At 45.0% G+C, this 21,718-nt stretch overlaps 1 protein-coding gene across 3 annotated transcripts in view; it reads left to right on the forward strand.

Annotated features, from left to right (window-relative positions):
* The window catches only part of ADGRB1 (adhesion G protein-coupled receptor B1), an 829,276-nt gene that overhangs the window by 505,361 nt on the left and 302,197 nt on the right, over positions 1-21,718 (forward strand). For all 3 annotated transcript variants that reach the window (XM_068238111.1, XM_068238113.1, XM_068238112.1), the window contains exons 16-17: positions 8,588-8,690; positions 10,662-10,705. In XM_068238111.1, the coding sequence (XP_068094212.1) occupies positions 8,588-8,690; positions 10,662-10,705 (147 nt within the window). The remainder of the gene's footprint in view (positions 1-8,587; positions 8,691-10,661; positions 10,706-21,718) is intronic.

Raw genomic sequence — 21,718 nt, forward strand, 5'->3', positions numbered from 1 at the left:
TGGCCTTTAAATTGCTTTTAAAAAGTTTTTTTTTTTTAGGGTAAATGAGGCATGTAGCATCATGTTTTTTTAAAGGGAAACACTAATTGATGATGTGGGGACTTAAAATCCCCCCCAAACAAAAAAATAATAAAATGGCTGTCAATTAACATCAGGACTAGGTTCCAGACAGCGGTCGTGCAGCCCCCATTGTGTCCAAAGTCCAACCGCACAACTGGGACATGACAGTTTTCACCCCAGACGCCTCCAAAAAATTATGCAGCAATTGTGTTTTGGGTTAAATATAGGTGGTATCAGTGGCCTGTGGCACCCTGGCCTGGCGGTGGGAGCTGCACCGGCAGCAGGAGCAATGCTGCAGCAGGTGTAACATGTGCCATGAGCATGCCGGACGTGGCACTTGGCACGTGGCACTTTGCACCTTGCACTTGGCACGTGGCACTCGATGCCAAGTGCCACGTGCCATGTGCTGAGTGACAGTCAGGCAGCAGAGGAGAAGACACTAGTGCACACTAACTGTCACACTGGCACTGCTCACAGCACAGCAGTTCTGTAGAAAGCTAACACAGTAGTACTACTACTCTAACAACTAACTAGCACTGACTGCAGTACTACAGTACTAACTACACAATAACACAGGAATCCAATTCCCTAACTATACTGTAGGTAAGGCTAATAGCAGGCCAGCAGCTGGCCTGGTCTGTGCACAGCACACAAAGACACAGGACCTATAGCAGCTGCTGCAGCAAACACTCTGACTGTCACTGAATGAAATCAAGCTAGCTACCGAATTAACAATAGTGTAGTGATAGTGAAGGTGTTAATCACTGAACAGCTTTAGGTTTATCACTGTATACAGCACTTGTTAGGCCAGCAGCACTGGAGCATGTCTCTCAGTGAGCATTCACAAGCAAGGACGAGATTTCTCCTCATGGCAGCCCTCCTTATTATACAGGGGGCCTAGCGAAGGTTCCTTTCTGTGATTGGGTGCTAGGGCTTAGGCTGGGAGCCCTCTGATTGGCTCAATGAGGTCAGGTGGGGCTGGCCAGGGTTCCCTTCTGTGATTGGTTGCTAGGGCTTCTGCTGGGAGCCCTCTGATTGGCTCAAGGACGTCATGGACATCATCTTCTTAGTTACAGTATCTCAATAGTCAGAATTTTGCAGATATCCGCTGATATCCGGGTATGCGACCAAATATCTGCATAGTGCAATTCGGATTTGAAAAAAAAAATCGGAATCCGAATCGAATAGGTGAAAAAAAGTTCGGATATCCTGGTAATCAGGATATCCGGGTAATCCGGATATCCAAAATCCGGATGAGCACCACTGTTTTCTAAATCTTAATAGGACACAGAGGCAAGTTCTGTGCACAGTGGCATGCCTCTGTATCCTTCTGCTACTGCTGCAAGTCCCCACTGGGCTCTGCTGTCCCCCCTGAAAAATACAGGCTAGCGACAATCTGCTTGTCACTAGCTGTCTGTTTACCTGCAGCCAGGGCCGGGCCGAGGCATAGGCTGGAGAGGCTCCAGCCTCAGGGCGCAGTGTAGGAGGGGCGCAGAATTCATTCAGCTGTCATTCCTAATTGTGTTTAAAGCAGAAAGAAATAAGAAAAGGGGATACATAGCAGTGACTGCAAGCCAGATAACTAGATATTAAGGTGTTGGGGAGGTTGTGGGCCCTGGGGAGCCTCTTAGTCTAATAGCAATCAGTGTGTGACAGCTGGGGTGGGAGGGATGGAGGGGCGCACTTTGGTGTCTCAGCCTTGGGTGCTGGAGGACCTTGTCCCGCCTCTGCCTGCAGCTTGTCAATCAGTTTCCCCACATTGCCTCCCCCGCCTCCTCCATTACATGGCTCCCCCCGCTACTAGCTTCCTCCAATCGGAAGCTAAGCCGCGACCCAGGAAGTACTTCTTGGGTAGCAGCTTAGCTTCCGATTGGAGGAATCTAGCAGAGGCGGGGATCGGTGGGGGAAGCCATTGCGGGAAAACTGATTGACAAGCTAAAGGTAAATAGACAGCTAGTGACAAGCAGATTGCTGCTAGGCTGTCGGTATTTATCAGGGGGGGGGGGGGGGGGGGGGGGGGGGGAGGGGCAGCAGAGCCCAGGTCTTTATTGTCAGATTTAGTAAAAATGTGATATAAAAAAAAATGTTTGTTCTGGTTTCCATCTTTACTGTTTCACTGTGATGCCAAAACTGTGATCACTTCTGCCCTTTTCTTTATTTTTTTTTTTTATTCAACCCAGCTCAGTGTTTAATTTACATCTCTACTGCCACAGCAAACATCACCTAGACAACAGGCTTACATCACTGTAAACTCTTTAAAGGGGGGTGTAAGTGATTCAATTAACTGATAAATAGTATCCTTGTCTTATCCAAAATAGGAAGCTTTCTGTTTGCATGCTGAGATAAGCTTGTTACTGCAGCTAAAAAAAGAAAAAAAGAAAACCTTCCCACAATCTCACTTATGCTGGGCTTAGATGGTTCATTTATGCCCCGGAATCGAGGCGCTGGCTCGATGCTGGCGCGACCGTGTGGATCGATTCTTATCAGCCGCTCGTTTTTTTTTCTATTGTCCGCCCGCGGGAATCAAGCGCAGAATCAATCCGCCGCGGTGATCGGACACGTCGGATATTATCAATCGAGCCATCAGCGGCTTGATTGATAACAAGAAACGTACGGTCTATGCCCAGCATAACACTGCACTTTTGCTCCAGTTTGGCAAATGTGCCCAGACCAGGTAAAAAAGAAGTAAAAAAATTGGAGGACATATAGGGACCTATTTTAGAAAAATAAAAGAGGTGTGTGTGTGTGTGTGTGTGGGGGGGGGGGGGGTACATATATCTTTTGGCCACTAACTTTTTTGGCTTTTTGTTGGGGGGGGGGGGGGGGAATGTTACAACCCCCTTTAAAGGACAACTGAAGTGAGAAGAATATAAATGCTGCCATATTTATTTCCTTTTAAACAATACCAGTTGCCTGGCAGCCCTGCTGATATATATATCTGGCTGCAGTGGTGCCTGAATTACGCCAGAAACACGTATGCAGCTAATCTCGCCAGAACTGACAATAATGTCAGAAACATCTGATCTGCTGCATGCTTGTTCAGGGGCTATGGCTGAAAGCATTAGAGGCAGAGGATCAGCAGGACAGCCAGGCAACTGGTATTGTATAAAAAGAACTAAATATTGCAGCCTCCACATACCTCTCACCTCAGTTGTCCTTTAAGGCAATTTTAACTTTAGGAACACAGAAAGAAATAAAAAACATATGTGTTCTAAGTCGTTGTCCTATTATGTAAACCCAAGAAAATAAGTTTGTTTACAGCTTTACTTTTGAGCAGGGACCTGTAGACCAGCGATTGGATGAGCAGTATTTTTATATAATGCTGCATAGGAGATTCTCTGAGCGTACATACTTACAGTTTGACTTTTGAGCAGGAACCTGTAGACCAGCGACGGGGTGAGCAGTATTTTGCTATAATGCTGCATAGGACATTCTCTGAGCGTACATACTTACAGTTTGACTTTTGAGCAGGAACCTGTAGACCAGCGACGGGGTGAGTAGTATTTTGCTATAATGCTGCATAGGACATTCTCTGAGCGTACATACTTACAGTGTGACTTTTGAGCAGGAATCTGTAGACCAGCGATTGGATGAGCAGTATTTGTATATAATGCTGCATAGGAGATTCTCTGAGCATACATACTTACAGTTTGACTTTTGAGCAGGAATCTGTAGACCAGCGACGGGGTGAGCAGTATTTTTATATAAGGCTGCATAGGACATTCTCTGAGCGTACATACTTACAGTGTGACTTTTGAGCAGGGACCTGTAGACCAGCGATTGGATGAGCAGTATTTTTATATAAGGCTGCATAGGACATTCTCTGAGCGTACATACTTACAGTGTGACTTTTGAGCAGGAACCTGTAGACCAGCGATTGGATGAGCAGTATTTTTATATAATGCTGCATAGGACATTCTCTGAGCATACATACTTACAGTGTGACTTTTGAGCAGGGACATGTAGATCAGCGATTGGATGAGCAGTATTTTTATATAATGCTGCATAGGAGATTCTCTGAGCATACATACTTACAGTGTGACTTTTGAGCAGGGACCTGTAGACCAGCGACGGGGTGAGCAGTATTTTTACATAATGCTGCATAGGAGATTCTCTGAGCGTACATACTTACAGTGTGACTTTTGAGCAGGGACATGCAGACCGGCGATTGGATGAGCAGTATTTTTATATAATGCTGCATAGGAGATTCTCTGAGCGTACATACTTACAGTGTGACTTTTGAGCAGGGACCTGTAGATCAGCGATTGGATGAGCAGTATTTTGATATAATGCTGCATAGGACATTCTCTGAGCGTACATACTTACAGTGTGACTTTTGAGCAGGAACCTGTAGATCAGCGACGGGGTGAGCAGTATTTTTACGTAATGCTGCATAGGACATTCTCTGAGCGTACATACTTAGTGTGACTTTTGAGCAGGAACCTGTAGATCAGCGACGGGGTGAGCAGTATTTTTATATAATGCTGCATAGGAGATTCTCTGAGCGTACATACTTACAGTGTGACTTTTGAGCAGGGACATGTAGACCAGCGATTGGATGAGCAGTATTTTTATATAAGGCTGCATAGGAGATTCTCTGAGCGTACATACTTACAGTGTGACTTTTGAGCAGGGACATGTAGACCAGCGATTGGATGAGCAGTATTTTTATATAAGGCTGCATAGGAGATTCTCTGAGCGTACATACTTACAGTGTGACTTTTGAGCAGGGACCTGTAGATCAGCGATTGGATGAGCAGTATTTTGCTATAATGCTGCATAGGAGATTCTCTGAGCGTACATACTTACAGTTTGACTTTTGCGCAGGAACCTGTAGACCAGCGATTGGATGAGCAGTATTTTGCTATAATGCTGCATAGGACATTCTCTGAGCGTACATACTTACAGTGTGACTTTTGAGCAGGGACCTGTAGATCAGCGATTGGATGAGCAGTATTTTGCTATAATGCTGCATAGGAGATTCTCTGAGCGTACATACTTACAGTGTGACTTTTGAGCAGGGACATGTAGACCAGCGATTGGATGAGCAGTATTTTTATATAAGGCTGCATAGGAGATTCTCTGAGCGTACATACTTACAGTGTGACTTTTGAGCAGGGACCTGTAGATCAGCGATTGGATGAGCAGTATTTTTATATAAGGCTGCATAGGAGATTCTCTGAGCGTACATACTTACAGTGTGACTTTTGCGCAGGGACATGTAGATCAGCGATTGGATGAGCAGTATTTTGCTATAATGCTGCATAGGACATTCTCTGAGCGTACATACTTACAGTTTGACTTTTGCGCAGGAACCTGTAGACCAGCGATTGGATGAGCAGTATTTTGCTATAATGCTGCATAGGACATTCTCTGAGCGTACATACTTACAGTTTGACTTTTGCGCAGGGACATGTAGACCAGCGACGGGGTGAGCAGTATTTTTATATAATGCTGCATAGGAGATTCTCTGAGCGTACATACTTACAGTGTGACTTTTGAGCAGGAACCTGTAGATCAGCGATTGGATGAGCAGTATTTTTATATAAGGCTGCATAGGAGATTCTCTGAGCGTACATACTTACAGTGTGACTTTTGCGCAGGGACATGTAGATCAGCGATTGGATGAGCAGTATTTGTATATAATGCTGCATAGGAGATTCTCTGAACCTACATACACTGTAACTGTGCCGGGTAATTAACAGTATTTCACTGTAAGGTCTGATCTCTGCATGCTACAAGCACTGCTGCGAAGCTAGGAGAAAACCAGCCAATCAGAGCTCTCCTCGCCAGAGTCAAATAGGGTCAGCCCAGTGAGAGTTCGCTCATTGCGCTTTCATTTAAAGGGACACTGTCACCTCGATTAGAGGACGCTTCTCAGTCCTTTATTTGCCTAACAATACCTGGTTTATCTTAAAGGACACCCGAAGCGAAAATAAACTAATGAAATAAACGATTGTATCTATCTTCCTTCTCCTAAAAATGACTTTTTAAGATATTCCACAGTTTTATTTTCTGTTTAAATCTACTTTTTACGTTTTAACGGTTTTATTGTTTTTTCTCAATGACACATTCATTGAAGTATGCCAGAGCTAAAATCTATGAACTATTGACTCTTTATCTCTGTCTTGCTCTCAGAAGACATTTTCTTCTAGGAAAGTGTTTTATAGTTGGAATTTCTTATCAGTGAGGGTCACACTGAAGTCACTTCCTGCCTGAGTCAGGACTGAGTCAGCCACTTACATACCTGATATTTAACTCTTTCAGGCAGAGAAAGAAAAAAAGGGACACAGCCTAGTTATTTGTGTGCTAGGCACTGTACATACACATGTCTATCTCATTATGTCACATGTCACTTCGGGTATCCTTTAAAGCGAACCTTTGCCAGATGAGGGAAACTTGGCGCCCGAGTTTAGTTTCATGTTATTTGTATTTCATATTGCGTGAAATATGTAACAGAGATTTGTGCATCTCACCTGAACCTCTTTTGCATTATGTTTTTTTTTTCCATACCTGACTGGCAGTGTTTTCGTTGATGAGTTCTGTGTCAGATGCTTCATAGCTGGACTGGTCAGCTTATAAGCTATCCTTACTCCTCCCTCAACCTCATTACGCCCACATAAGGAAGTCAGGGTGGAGTCGGGAGGGGACAACAGCCAGTCTTTTCCTGCGAACAGAGGACTGACTCCACCCACTGGAGAGAGCAGGAGGTGGGTGGAGTCAGACAATGGCTCTGTGCTGGGGAAGGAACACCCACTGTGCTGGCAGCTCTATACTTTGTGCACAGATCTCTGAGTCATGTGACTTTTCCAACTGTAATAGCTGCATCAAACATTCGCCTGGCTGATGGTTATAGTCCCCTCTTCACCTTTACAAACAATGACATTCGCAGAAGGGTGAACCAGGATTTAAAAATCCGTTCTGTAATAAAGATTGTAAAGATCGGTGACATAGCAATAGGGGATGCTCAGGGCCGGTTTAAGCAACAATGGGGCCCCAGGGCAAAATAAACCTGCCCCCCCCCCCCCCCAACAGATACCCCGGAACAAAAATTGGCATTAAGGGACCTTTTTTGCAGCTGGTATAGTCAGGGTGTGAAGTCCCAATCGGTCGGAGCTCCACAATCTGGCTACTCCAGCCTGCATGGGGAACAAGGGGTTAAAAAGTTTCAGGAAGGGGGATCCCACATAATTTAAAAAAAAAAAAAATTCCCACATTCTAAACATAAAAAATGAGGAAAAAATGCCAGGGATCTTCATACAGCCATATTGCGGCTGTATAGCGATCCCTGGCCAAAGCGCTGCGGCTGCGTATGGACCCCCAGGAAACCCCGTCAGGAAATGTATTGCGCTTTCGTTTGATGCCTGTAAAATTACACTACCGTTAGGTTTGCTACTAAAAGTGACATTTACCGGATTTAAAAGTATACTTTTTCCTTCGAAACTTTAAAATCGATTTTCTCAAAAACTATAAGGTCTTTTTGAAAAATTGTTTTTTCCTCTTATTCCTAATGATCTCCTTAACATATCCTGCAAATTTAGGGTTTCTAGCATTTAAGGTGGAATTGCTATTAACCATTAAAGTCGGCTGGTTTTTAAATGTGTATTTTTTTTCCTTTGAAACTTTAAAATCGATTTTCTCAAAAACTATAAGGCCGATTTGAAAAAAAAAATTCCTCTTGTAGCCGCTGGGGGCCCCTACAAGCTCTAGGGCCCTGGGACAATTGCCCCCTTTCCCTCTATGGTAGCGCCGGGCCTGGGGATGTTGACGTCCCAACCGCAAAAGCAGCAAGCTGGTGCAATTCACACCCATAGAACTCTGTAATGTGTGGGAAGAAATTGTCCGGGGTGTTAAGGAGTAACTGTCAGGCTGCAGAAGCTAATTTAAACCTCTATTCTCCTGTGTTAAACAGTTTAGAAGGAAGCTCAAAAGCCATTAGTGAAGATAAACATTTCAGTTACCTTTGATGTGTGCTTATCTTAAGTCTGTTATAGACCCATAAAGAAGCAAGCCGCAGCTAAACTGCAAAGCATTCTGGGGCCCTCCCCTCGGCTGCTAATGAGACGGTACAGGAGCTTCTAATCAGTCCAGCGTGATAACACTGATAAATCTCGGGCAGACTACACTGCAGGAGTCAGCTATTGTTCCTAGCCACATGGCTCATTAATATTCACTGCACACCGTGTTGTTCAAGAACGAGCTTATCTGTGATCAGAAGCAGGCAGGACATGACGACACATTTGGCTTCACAAACATGGAACCTGCCATGAGCTGTCAGGAGCATCTATCTCTGCATATACTATATACAAATTCTGTGAAATCCAAACGTGGACAGTGAAATGCATATGTAATGTAAGTACAGCCAATCTTTAGCTACTGATATATGTGTTTATTTTCTCTGAGACCTTATACCTAACAGCTCCTCTTTAAGGTTTGCTTTATATCCGCCTGTTATCGTGATATATGCTTCGGATGCAGTCCACTATGAAACGCCATTATCTCATCACTGTATTTCTGCGTTCTCTAGGAACACCACGGTCCTGAACTCTAAGGTGATGTCCGTCATGGTGAAACCGTCCCCTCGTGGCACCTCTGTCCCCCTGGATATCGAGTTCTCCCATCTGTACAACGTGAGTAAGACGACTTTGTGTCATTCGTCGCATTTCCATCAGGGGAAACATTTCACTAAAAACATTCGTTATTTTATGGGATGTATTAAACCCCAAGTAAAGACTTTGCAGAAAAGGTACCACATAAAATCTAATTTCCTCGCGGGCTTGTAAAGACGGTTTGCCTTTCGCTGGAATGTCTGTCTTTATAAGCATTATGAGAAATGGGTGGGAAAATGAGAAACTGACATATTATCTTTTCTCTGAAGTTAGTTTTTGTTTCTGCAGATGTAGATTATCATGTAAAGTTGTGTTTTTATTTTATTCTATTTTTTCTTTGCTCACGTGCCTTCCTTGGATCATTGTTGTTCATGTGTGTGAGAGATTTAGTTTTAAAGAAAAGATTAGATTGTTTTCAACACAGATGTTCGTTGGACCATTTTGATAAAATTGGGTAAAATGGGCACGGCATAGGCTGTAATGCAAAGCTAGGGCGGTGCCTAGGGCTGGCGTCAGAGCAGCAGGGGATTGTTAATAGGCGCTTGGCTATAGTATCGCAGAGGGTTGTTCAGCTCTAGCAAAAGGTGAACATTTGGCTCCGGTGGCGATTGGAATTGGCCGCTTTGCTATATTATCGCCGGTTGATCGGGGAGGGGGGTGGTGTTGGTACTTTTACGCTACAGCAGACACCGAGCTTTAAGTGGCAGCAGTACAGCTATACTACGGCTGAGCATTTGGTGGTGATAGTACTTAGTTTTAGGTGAAGGTAGAAGAAAGGTTAGTGTTGGTGTAGATGAGGCAGTTAGTATTAGGCAGAGATGAGGGGTAGTGTTAGGTGTAGGTGGGGGGTAGTGTAAGTTGTAGGCATGGGGGAGGTTAGTGTTAGGGCATAGGTAAGGGGTAGTGTTAGGCATAGGTGGGGGAAGTGTTAGCTGTAGGTGGGGGGGAGAGTGCTAGGTATAGTTGGGTTGGTAGTGTTAGATGTAGGTGGGCGGGTAGTGTTAGATGTAGGTGAAGGGGGCAGGGTTAGGGGTAGGTGGGGGGGATGTTAAGGTTAAAGTGTGTGGAAGGGGGTAGGTAAGTGTTAGTCGTTGGTATAGGGGAGGTTAATGTTATGCATGGGTGGGTAGTAGTGTTAGGCGTAGGTGTGGTGGTGATAGTGTTAGGCATAGGTGGGGGATTACTATTAGGAGTAGGTAGGTGTATGTTAGTGTTAGGAGTAGGCAGTGGGTGTTAGTTTTAGGAGTAGGTGAGGGTAGTGTTAGGCGTAGGTGAGGGGGTTACTATTAGGGGTAGGCAGTGGGTGTTAGTGTTAGGCGTAGGTGGGATTGGTGTTCGGCGTAAGTGGGATTGGTGTTAGGCGTAGGTGGGGTAATAGAGTTAAGTGTAGGTGGGGGTAGGTAATTGTTTGGCGTAGGTATGGGGGAGGTTAGTATTAGACGTAGGTAGGGGTGGTGTTAAGAATAGGTGGGTGGTAGTGTTAGGTGTAGGTAGGGGAGGTTAGTGTTAGGGGCAGTTTAGACCATTTGGCTTGGGACGAGTTCTTAGGTAAACGGTATTTGGAGGAGAACAGCCATCATCTAATGGTAAATTTCTGGCCATTGAGGGTTACCGTCGAGCCAGTCCGTTTATAAAGCGTCCCAATAGCCAACTACATAAATATCATGAAATACATCATTTAGAGCTGGCCCTGTTTAGTTTCACAGCCTCCAAGGTCGCTGTCTTGCTCGTCGGTCATCGGCACGGTGGAATCAATGCGTGTCATTAACTGCATCGAGTGCGCTCGGATTATCACCTTGCCCTGGGCGCACAATATGTGTTAAGCGGAAAACTAATGGAACTGTAAATTACTGTTTGCACAGAATGCAAAACTCGAGTGTCCCGGCCTCATCCGCGGCTCTGCCAGACGGCCGGGGCGTCGGGAACTTGGCTTGGAGATGATCTCCAACTTTCATCCAACATCTAACGCTGATCTCTCTGCATTTTCTGCAGGCCACCATCAACCATACCTGCATCAACTGGGACGAGACCGACACGTAAGTCAATTTCTTGTTCCGCCTCTTGATTACCGTGTTTCCCTGAAAATAAGACGGTATCTTATATTAATTTTAGCACTAAAAGATGAGCTAGGGCTTATTTTCAGGGGATGTCTTATATTTCTAGGAACACACAAGTTCATGTGCTGTGTGTCCTCCTGCCTTCCCCACTGTCCCGCTTCTTCCTCTGCTGGATCCACCTCTTGTGTGCCCCTGTGTCCCCCTTGTACCATTATTGTCCTCCTGGTGTCCCCCTCTGTACCCATGTCCTCCTCTCTATCCTGTGTCCCCTATGTACTCCTTGTCCTACGATGTCCCCCTGCATCCTCCTCTTACCCCTAGCTCCATGCTGCAGTGTCCCAGAGCTTCAGCCTATGGGGAAGGAGTACGGCAACTTCTGTTTCTGTTGGAGCTGATGCTCCCGCAGGCGGGACCATGGCTCCATAATTGGGCCAATCACTGCACTTGCTCAGTAGCAGCAAGTGCAGTGATTGGCCCAGTGATGGAGTCATGGTCCTGCCCGCAAGATAGAAAAATTAAAAAGAGTCAGAAGTCAGAACTGACCCCCAATGACTTTATCAAGAATAATTAATTACACAAAAACCCAATATATCTCACCCCCCCCCCAAAAAATTTTTTTAATGTTACACCCTGAAATCTAACTCAACGCTTAACCTGAAGTTAGGGACTTGATCAGTCATGCCATTTACTTGCATTATACACCTAAATAACTGGAATATCGCTCCCTACATGTACAGTATGAGCTGATAGTTTGTGCCTATATACTGATCTTTGGCCCAGTGCACACCGGGCGGATCCGCCGGCCACATCCGCCTGGAAATCCGCATGGCTAATGTATCTCTATGGACTGGTGCACACCGGCGGTTTGAGGTTTTTAGCAAGCCGCAAACGTGCCTCTTGCTGCACGTTTGCGGTTTGCTTAAAACCTCAAACCGCCGGTGTGCACCAGCCCATAGAGATACATTAGCCACGCGGATGCTGATGCGGATGCGGCCGGCGGATCACATACAAAATCCGCTCGGTGTGCACCCGGCAAATATCGGCTCTCTGCTCCCAAAACCGCTAGCGTTTTGATGATCTGCTAGCGGTTTTGGTGTGCACTGGGCCTTAATCTAGTTGCAGTGTGTGCTGATCTCTGCTACCTCCACTATGTACAATTGAATCTGTTATTCTGTGCTTGTACTGATAGTAAACTAGCTGTAGAGTATGCTGATCTCTGCTACCTCCAGTATGTACAGTATAAGCTGTTACTCTGTGCCTGTACTGATAGTAAACTAGCTACAGCATATACTAACCTCAGCTACCTCCAGCATGTACAGTAAAAGCTTTTACTTTGTTTCTGTACTGATAGTAATCTAGCTGCAACGTGTGTCAATTTCTGCTACACCCAGTATGTACAATTTAAGTTGTTACTCTGTGCCTCTACGGATGGTAAATTAGCTGCAGTGTGTGCTGATCTCTGCTACCTCCAGTATGTACAATATAAGCGGTTACTCTGCGCCTGCACTGATAGTAAACTAGCTGCAGTGTGTGCTGATCTCTGCTGCCTCCAGTATGTACAGTATAAGCTGTTACTCTGTACCTGTACTGATAGTAAACTAGCTCCATTATGTTTCAAACTCTGCTATCTCCGGTATGTACAACATAAGTTGTTACTGTGTGTCTATGCTTATAGTAAACTAGCTGCAGTGTGTGCTGATCCCTGCTACCTCCAGTATGTACAGTATAAGCAGCAACTCTGTGCCTGTTCTGATAGTAAACTAGCTGCAGTGTGTGCTGATCTTGGATACATACAATATAAGTGGTTACTCTGTGTTTACACTTAAAGTGGACCTGAACTCTTGCACAGGACAGAAGGAAAACAGAGAGAAATGCACCCTGTATGTATTTAGAGAGTTTAGCCTGTTTAAGTCCCCCTCATTTGTGTCTAATCACAAGTTGTAATTTGATCTCCCCCGTGTCACATAACTGCCATGGCAGATAAGCAGATAAGCCCCTTTGAAAACACAGGCTGTAAACAATATGTCTGCTTCCATGAAAGCAGGAAGTAGACACACTGCAGATTTATTGCAGGATTTGTATCAGCTGTAACAAAGAAATGTTTTTCTTTAAAGATTATTATGCTGTTGTGTATCTTTTAGAGCAGAGAAATTGTTCTGAGTTCAGGTCCACTTTAAAGTAAACTAGCTGCAGTGTGTGTCAAGCTCTGCTACTCCCAGGATGTACAGTATAAGCTGTTACTCTGTGCCTGTACTGATAGTAAACTGGCTGCAGTGTGTGCTGATCTCTGCTGCCTCCAGTATGTACAGTATAAGCTGTTACTCTGTGCCTGTACTGATAGTAAACTAGCTGCAGTGTGTGTTAAGCTCTGCTACTCCCAGGATGTACAGTATAAGCTGTTACTCTGTGCCTGTACTGATAGTAAACTAGCTGCAGTGTGTGTTAAGCTCTGCTACTCCCAGTATGTACAGTATAAGCTTTTACTCTGTGCCTGTACTGATAGTAAACTAGCTGCAGTGTGTGCTGATCTCTGCTACCTCCAGTATGTACAGTATAAGCTGTTACTCTGTGCCTGCACTGATAGTAAACTAGCTGCAGTGCGTGCTGATCTCTGCTGCCTCCAGTTTGTACAGTATAAGCTGTTACTCTGTGCCTGTACTGATAGTAAACTAGCTGCAGCGTGTGCTGATCTCTGCTACTCCCAGTAATGTACAGTATAAGCTGTTACTCTGTGCCTGTACTGAGTCTGATAGTAAACTTGCTGCAGTGTACACTGTTTCCTGCTTTCTCCAGTGTGTACAGTATAAACTGATAGTAAACTATCAGCAGTGTGTGCTGATCTCTGCTGCCCCCAGTATGTACAATATAAGCTGTTACTCTTTACCTGTACTGATAGTAAACCAGCTGCACTGTGTGCTGATGTCTGCTACCCCCAGTATGCACAGTATAAGCTGTTACCCTGTGCCTGTACTGTTAGTAAACTTGCTGCAATGTGTGCTGATCTCTGCTACCCTTGGTATGTACAGTATAAGCTGTTACCCTGTGCCTGTACTGTTAGTAAACCTCTGCAATGTGTGCTGATCTCTGCTACCTCCAGTATGTACAGTATAAGCTGTTACTCTGTGCCTGTACTGATAGTAAACTAGCTGCAGCATGTGCTGATCTCTGCTACCTCCAGTATGTACAGTATAAGCTGTTACTCTGTGCCTGTACTGATAGTAAACTAGCTGCAGCGTGTGCTGATCTCTACTACCTCCAGTATGTACAATATAAGCTGTTACTCTGTACCTGTACTGATAGTAAACTAGCTGCAGTGTGTGCTGATCTCTGCTGCCTCTAGTATGTACAGTATAAGCTGTTACTCTGTGCCTGTACTGATAGTAAACTTGCTGCAATGTGTGCTGATCTCTGCTACCCCCAGTATGTACAGTATAAGCTGTTACTCTGTGCCAGTACTGATAGTAAACTAGCTGCAATGTGTGCATCTGAAATTGGGCAAGTGGAAGAGGCCTAATGATTGTCAGTTATGTTGGCCACCTGCGGAAATTGCATTATAATTTGCATAAAGCATCACAAAAATGTGTGAAACACACGTGAAATGTAATATCCTTGTGGAAGCGCAGCCTTACACACTAATGGGGTACTCGTGGTTATTATTGATAATAGTATTGGTGCTGGAGGAGGGCGCAGTCTCCGCAGTCGAGAGGCGCAGTCACGTGATTTATTACCGCTCGGAGTCGGTGAAGTCATGCGTGCAGGTAGCTCTATCAGGCGATCATTAGGAAAAGGTTAGCTTTACATTGATTATGTTGGCCGTGATACTGCGGCAATACAGTACACATCCTCTGCAATCATGCGGAATACAGTAACCAATGCATTTATTTCACTCCAAATGTCAGTAACTGATCTTCAGATCCCGCTGCACAATGTCAGCTGCTGTTTCTCTTCCGGACCCCCGATGTACATTTCTGAGAGGGTTTAAAGAGAAACTGTGACCAAGAATTGAACTTCATCCCAATCAGTAGCTGATATCCCCCTTTTACATGAGAAATCTATTCCTTTTCACAAACAGACCATCAGGGGGCGCTGTATGGCTGATATTGTGGTGAGACCCCTCCCACAGTGTGATGTCAGGACCATGGTCCTGACAGTTTGCTGTCTGTGATCCTCGTTGCATTGTGGGAAATAATGACTCTTTCCAACTGCCAAGCAAGCAGTATCTCCCTCTGTGCATAGAACTTTGAGTAATGAACATTCCGCACAGATTACCTGGCAGAACTAAAGATGTCTCCACCAGGGATAAATGTCAGAATGTAAATCAGGGAGAGGAAATACAATGGGCCAACACTGACTAAATAATCTATAAATTAATATTGTACAAAATAAGCAATTTTATTAATTATTTTCACTACAGGCCCTCGATGTGACGCGTATTAGTGAGAAGCAGTGATGAGCAAAAATGCAGAAATTCTTTTTGTGTTAATTTCTGTGAAAATAATCAAAGATGAAACAAAACGCCTTTGAAAAGCATGTTGAAAAATGTTTGCAGTTTTGTGCCTAAAAAAAGATGCACTTTGCTGTCAAACGGCACAGTTCACACACGTCAACGCGGATACGAGTCGTGAACCATGATTGGCTGCCTGTGGAAGTAGATCGCAAACTGTTCCTCTGCAGCCCGCCAACATGTGTGACATTCATGTTTTTTTACGAAAATTCGCAATTTCGCATCAACTTTCTTACTTGTGTTTTCAGTGACCATATTGCAAAAATACATTGTATTTTCACTAAAATATTTTCAAATATGAAAATAGTATTTCCAATGTGAAAGTGACTTTGGCAAATATTGGCGAGTAACACTAGGAATAAGCGCATGGATTTGCATGGATTCAAGTCCCAAATCCTGACTTTTTGCATCAAAATGTGCGTGTCGGAATCGAAATGCCAAAATTCCAAAATCATTTTGTGTAGTATTTTAGCTTATTTTGCTTCGAATTTTCACATTCACGTCCCTTGAACACACGCAGTAGACTGCTTTCGCTCTAATTTACACATGAATAGCAAAAAATGTCTTGTGCTTGTTACAGGGACAAAATGCAAAAATTCTAAACAAAATTTGTGAACCTATTTTTACAAATTCGCAACAACCACATTTAGTGCGAAAATATATTCACAAAATACTGCAATTTCTTGTTTTCACAATACACCTTCAAAATCAGCAACATTTGGAATTCATTAGAAAGTTTGTGTGAATGAGGGAACACACTTGTCTTTCAGTTTTTCGCACGCGTTTTTCTGCATGCTTTTTCTGCACACCAAGTGTGTTTCTATGCAGGAAAACGCGCGCGTTTTTTTCCTAGCAGCTAATGTAACTTATAGAGAAAACTGACAAAATGTGCAGAATCATGATGCAGAATTTCAGTTTTTTTTCTGCGCGCGAAAAACGCATTAAGTGTGGACTAGCCCATTGATTTACATGAGTTCTCAGTTTTTCTGTGCAGAAAATGCGCACGAAAACAGTTAAGTGTGTTCCCTGCCTAAAGTTTCAGAACTAGTAATTCTTTCCATCCATAGCGAAGTGCTGAAATTTGCAGCCAGTTGGTGGATTAGCCCAGCTGTTGGAAATGAGTGACAATGGCTCCTGCCTTGCGCTGCAGTGGGAGTCTCCAGACAGTCTGTACTCAAAACCAATTAGTGCTGCCATGGCTACAAAGAAGTGCAATTTGAGCTTTCCTGCCCTGTTTAAATATTCATAGCTGCTAGCTAATTGCAGTGGAAAGATAATTCTTAAAGAGGCACTGTAGTGAAAAGGTAATGAATAAGATTATTATTTATTTATAAATTATTCAGTCAGTGTTTGCCCAATGTAAAATCTTTCCTCACCCCGATTTACATTCTGACATGTATCACCGGCGGCAACATCTTTACTGCTGGCAGGTGCATCACTATGGAATGTTTGTTTACTAGGAGTTCTGGAGCCAATAGAAAACGTACCTGGTGTCTCAGATTCCTCTCCAAGGAGAATTACGAATAGCTAATCAGCCTCGGCTAAGCATCATGGGAAGGGCGGACTACGTACTAATATACAGTAATATATAGATATTGGAAGTGTTTCTGATGCTGAATTCATGATAATTACTGTAGAAGTGTGTATCCTGAATAATTGACTGCAATCTACTAAATTTCACTACAGGGCTTCTTTAAAGGACATCTGAGGTGAAAATAAACTGATGAGAAAAACAATTGCATCTATCCTCCTCCTCCTAAAAATGACTTTTTAGATATCCCACAGTTTTATTTTATTTTTAAATCTAGTTGTTAAGTTTTTACTGTTTTATTGTCTCTGCTCAATGACACATGTATTGAAGTATGCCACAGCTAAAATCTATGAACTATTGAGTCTTTTTATCTCTTTCCTGCTCACAGAAGCCATTAACTGACAGGAAAGTGTTTTATGGCTGTAATTACAATGAGGATTATGCTGTAGTCTGACCCAGTCTCACCTGGTCCAGACCTGGACAGAAACTGTCACTTGCATACCTGATGTTTAACTCTTTCAGGCAGAGAAAGAAAAAAGGAACACAGCATAGTTATTTGTGTGCTAGGCACTGTACATACACATGTCTATCTCATCATGTCACATGTCACCTCGGGTGTCCTTTAAATACTATGATATTGCTAAAAGACTTTTATGACACACCACTCTATACTGAATACCGAATATTGTAATATTACAATGGCCGTATGCTAGGATGATTTCGTTTTAGCCTCTTATTTCTGTGCCTGGTAAATTTCCCATCAGCCCTTTCTGCGGACGATCGCTTTGTGCGCAGCAATGCTTGGAGACTCCGGAGCGGCACAACGCACTCTCAGGGCTTCCGGGTATACAAGCCGCTCTGGACGCAGGCACGTGTAATAGGCTGCTTGTTATACCTGGATGTGTCGGTTACGGTTGCGTCCGTCGCGATGCGGATAAAAAAATCTCATCAAGCAACAACTTCACAAGAGTCGTCAATGTGCCGCAGATTTGTTCTGCTAAACTGTTATGAATATTTCAGAGTTTCGGGTTAATAATTAATTAGCAAATTAAGTTTACTCACTTCTCATTACACGCGGGCGATTCGGAGAAACCTCCCGGCCGCCTCCGCTCATTAACATGGAGGTTACAGAAACGATTATTAGACGGAGGGGAGACCGGGAGAAGTAACCGGAGATCACAGAGGACAGGCTTGATGGACTCGGAGGTTTTCAAACATGTGAATCGAGGTGGTCGGAGAGAGAGGCTAAGGATTTGGGCTTGCATGTAAATAGAGTGCAAGTTGTATGCAGGTTTGGATTGGGACTTGGATTGCATTGGGATTGTTTATCTTTAAAGTATACACGAGGTAAAATGTGGCATGCTGAGATTCTGATGTACATACAGTTGGGTCAGGCAGAGGCGAGAGAGGCTCCAGCCTCAGGGCGCAGTGTAGGAGGGGGTGCAGGGCCGGACCGAGGCAGAGGCGAGAGAGGCTGCAGCCTCAGGGCGCAGTGTAGGAAGGGCCAGGCAGAGGCGAGAGAGGCTGCAGCCTCAGGGCGCAGTGTAGGATGGTGCGCAGGGCTGAGGCAGAGGCAAGAGAGGCTCCAGCCTCAGGGTGCAGTGTAGGAGGGGGGCACAGGGCCGAGGCAGAGGCGAGAGAGGCTCCAGCCTCAGGGCGCAGTGTAGGAGGGGGCGGGGCAGAGGTGAGAGAGGCACCAGCCTCAGGGCGCAGTGTAGGAGGGGACGCACAACTCACTCAGCTATCATTTCCCTATTGTGTATGAAGCAGAGAGAAATAAGAAAAGGGGATACATGGCAGTGACTGCAAGCCAGATAACTAGAGATTAAGGTGTTGGGGGAGGGGCCTCTTAGTCTAATAGCAATCAGTGTGTGACGGCTGGGGTGGGAGGGATGGAGGGGCGTTCTTTGGTGTCTCAGCCTTGCGTGCTGGAGGACCTTGTCCCGGCTCTGATGTACATGCCGATGCCAAGCACACAAAAAACTATACTGTGTTCCTCTCTGCCTGAAAGAGTTAAATATCAGGAATGCAAGTAACAGTTTCTGTCCGGGTCGGGACTGGGTGAGACGATATAGTAACCCTGAGGGCCCTTTCACACTGGGGCAGTGCGGTATCTTTACTGTACCCCACCGCAGCCTAATGAAAGTCTATGGGGTAGTTCATACTACCCACAGTGCGGTACAGTGCGCTGGCAGTGTCCTCTCCAATGTGAGCACATACCTACGTTGCCGTGCGGCTCCTGCAGCGATCTGCGGCGGACCGGATGTCATGTAAGTTTATGGCGACGCAAGGATTTTTAAAAATGTTGGCAGCGGCGGTGTGGCCTGAATGTGTGGCAGCGTATTTTTACAGAACACTTTCACGCACTTCCGTATTTCTGAAACAGGAAGCGAGCATCACTTCCTATTTGGATGTCGTCCAGAAGGGGATTATATTAATTCCCAGTGGCCTGTTTTTGGCGGTGCGGCCTCTTCTAGCAGCTCCTCTTCTGTATAGTCAGAGCAAGATGCGGAGGTGTTGTGGCCGCATGGTGAACGCTGGGGGCGGGGCTTGGCCCTTCGCTGACACGTTTAGATGAAGTCATCACTCCTGCTAGCAGCCTGTAGCGGCCCCTCTTTTGTACAGTCAGCCCGGATGCCGGAGGTCGGGCATGAATGGGCTTCCCTTTGTCTCTCGGGGACGGCCTCTGGCTTCTCAGGCCTGTTACTGATAGAGGCAAGCCCATTGTGAGAGCCGGGATTCTCCACCAAGGCTGCGGCCTGGGAAAGTATCCCCATGTGACACTGTGCCATCACTGACTCCAACGCAGGGATGGTCGTAGTCAGCCAACTTCACTACACTGGAAGTACGCAAAGTTTTACGCAATTACGCTTTGCCAAACTACGATTTTGAAATCAAATATTCGCTTCGTATCGTATGTATTTCATAGACTACATGTTAAAATACGCAATTATGCATAGTGCGAAGCGTAGCGTATGCGGACACTTATGCCATTATGCGGAAATTTTTTTGCATTAATTCCTCTTTAAATGCTTGTACCAGGAACTCTTTCAATGCGTAATTTTGTAAGCATACATTCGTACGTGGGAAAATTGCCACAAATAATGCATTCGTAGTTTACTTCGCAATACACATCTTAACTACGCGTAGCTGGCGTAAACTACGCGTAGCAGTACTTCGCTACGCATAAATTCGTAAGCGTAGGTTTGAAACTTCGCCTATGAACTACGATACAGGGACGGATCTAGGGGGGGGGGCTGGCGGGTCTCTTGCCCCAGGCGCAGTTTGTTGAATTCTTAAAAAGGCGGCAAAATTTGGATGGGGAATGGCAGTTTAGGTGCCAAAACCTGATCTTTAGGCGCCAAAACCTGACCTTTAGGTGCCAAAACCTGATCTTTAGGCGCCAAAACCTGACCTTTAGGTGCCAAAACCTGATCTTTAGGTGCCAAAACCTGATCTTTAGGCGCCAAAACCTGACCTTTAGGTGCCAAAACTGGATGGGGAATGGCAGTTTAGGGGCCAAAACCTGACCTTGCCCCAGGCGCAACTTGCTCTAGATCCGGACTACGATGCGTAGATGTGAACTATGATGCGTAAATTCGCACTGGTGTAGTTTCTGCTCATCCCTCCTCCAATGGCTCCGAGATGAAAGGTTTGTCCAGCAATATGTCTGATTATTTAAAGGGAACCGAAGGTGAGAGGGGTATGGAGGCTGACAAGTTTATTTCCTTCTAAAAAATGCACATTGCCTGGCTGTCCTGCTGATCTTCTGCCTCTAATGTTTTAAGCTATAGACCCTGAACAAGCATGCAGCAGACAAGTTGTCTATGACAAATCTGACAAGATGGTCCCACACCAATATCCTCGGAAATGGTCCCACACCAATATCCTCGGAAATGGTCCCACACCAATATCCTCGGAAATGGTCCCACACCAATATTCTCGGAAATAGTCCCACACCAATATTCTCAGAAATGGTCCCACACCAATATCCTCAGAAATGGCACCACGCCAATATCCTCTGGACTTTAGTATAGCAAGCATCGGCTTTAAATGTACTGCCAAGGCCCCCCATCGGTCCTGTCTCCTTTAAGCTGGCCACTAACTGTCCAATTTCTAGCGAAAAATTGTTAGAGCGATCAGAAATTCTGATCGGACGAAAAATCGTTCACTACACCATCAACTAACCAATCTTTGCTTCCCATCTATCACGACCACCAAGAAAATCCAAATTTTCGTTCGACGAAAATTCATTCGGGCGACATTTTTTTCACTCGTTCATAATCGATTGTGTCCACCAATGGAGATTATTTACAACCAATCCGACCAGGATTTCTGATCGCTCGAACGATTTTACGCTAGAAATTGGACCGTTAGTGGCCAGCTTTAGGGGGCGGAGGCAGAGTCAGTGGTGCATCTTGGGGTGACTGGGCCCGCCATCGATCCCGTCTCTTCTATAGATTTCTTATTCCGGTGATTTTACGTCGCTCTCGGAACACTCTCCAGATAGATCTCGTGTAGCCGGGCAGCATTAGACACGATGATGATTATTATTATCCTAAGCGCTGTCCTCATCCTTCCGGAACAGAACAAGGTTGGCTTCACCCCCGCACGCCACGTTCACCGACTCCAATTAACCTACTTATTGGACCGCCGCCTGTAAACGGCAGTCTGGTCACCGCAGAAGCTTTATGTGCCTTGAAAAAGGTTACGGTTTCCGATATCATTGTGATATAATGACAGCAGTTGGGGGCCCTTGTTATGTTAGTCAAAGAAGCTGCGAGTGAGAACCGCTGAACCGTGTGCGCATAAAACGTCTGCACAGACGCTTTCATGTTCAATGACATTTCTCCATCGCTCTCAATGCTCCCCGTCGAGGGCCATTAAACCGACACCCTTCTGCCTCCAACACACCACAGATCACATCCCTAATTTAGTGTCATTACCGGACGATTAC

This window comes from Hyperolius riggenbachi, chromosome 5, assembly GCF_040937935.1.
Source record: "Hyperolius riggenbachi isolate aHypRig1 chromosome 5, aHypRig1.pri, whole genome shotgun sequence".
NCBI classification, from domain to species: domain Eukaryota; kingdom Metazoa; phylum Chordata; class Amphibia; order Anura; family Hyperoliidae; genus Hyperolius; species Hyperolius riggenbachi.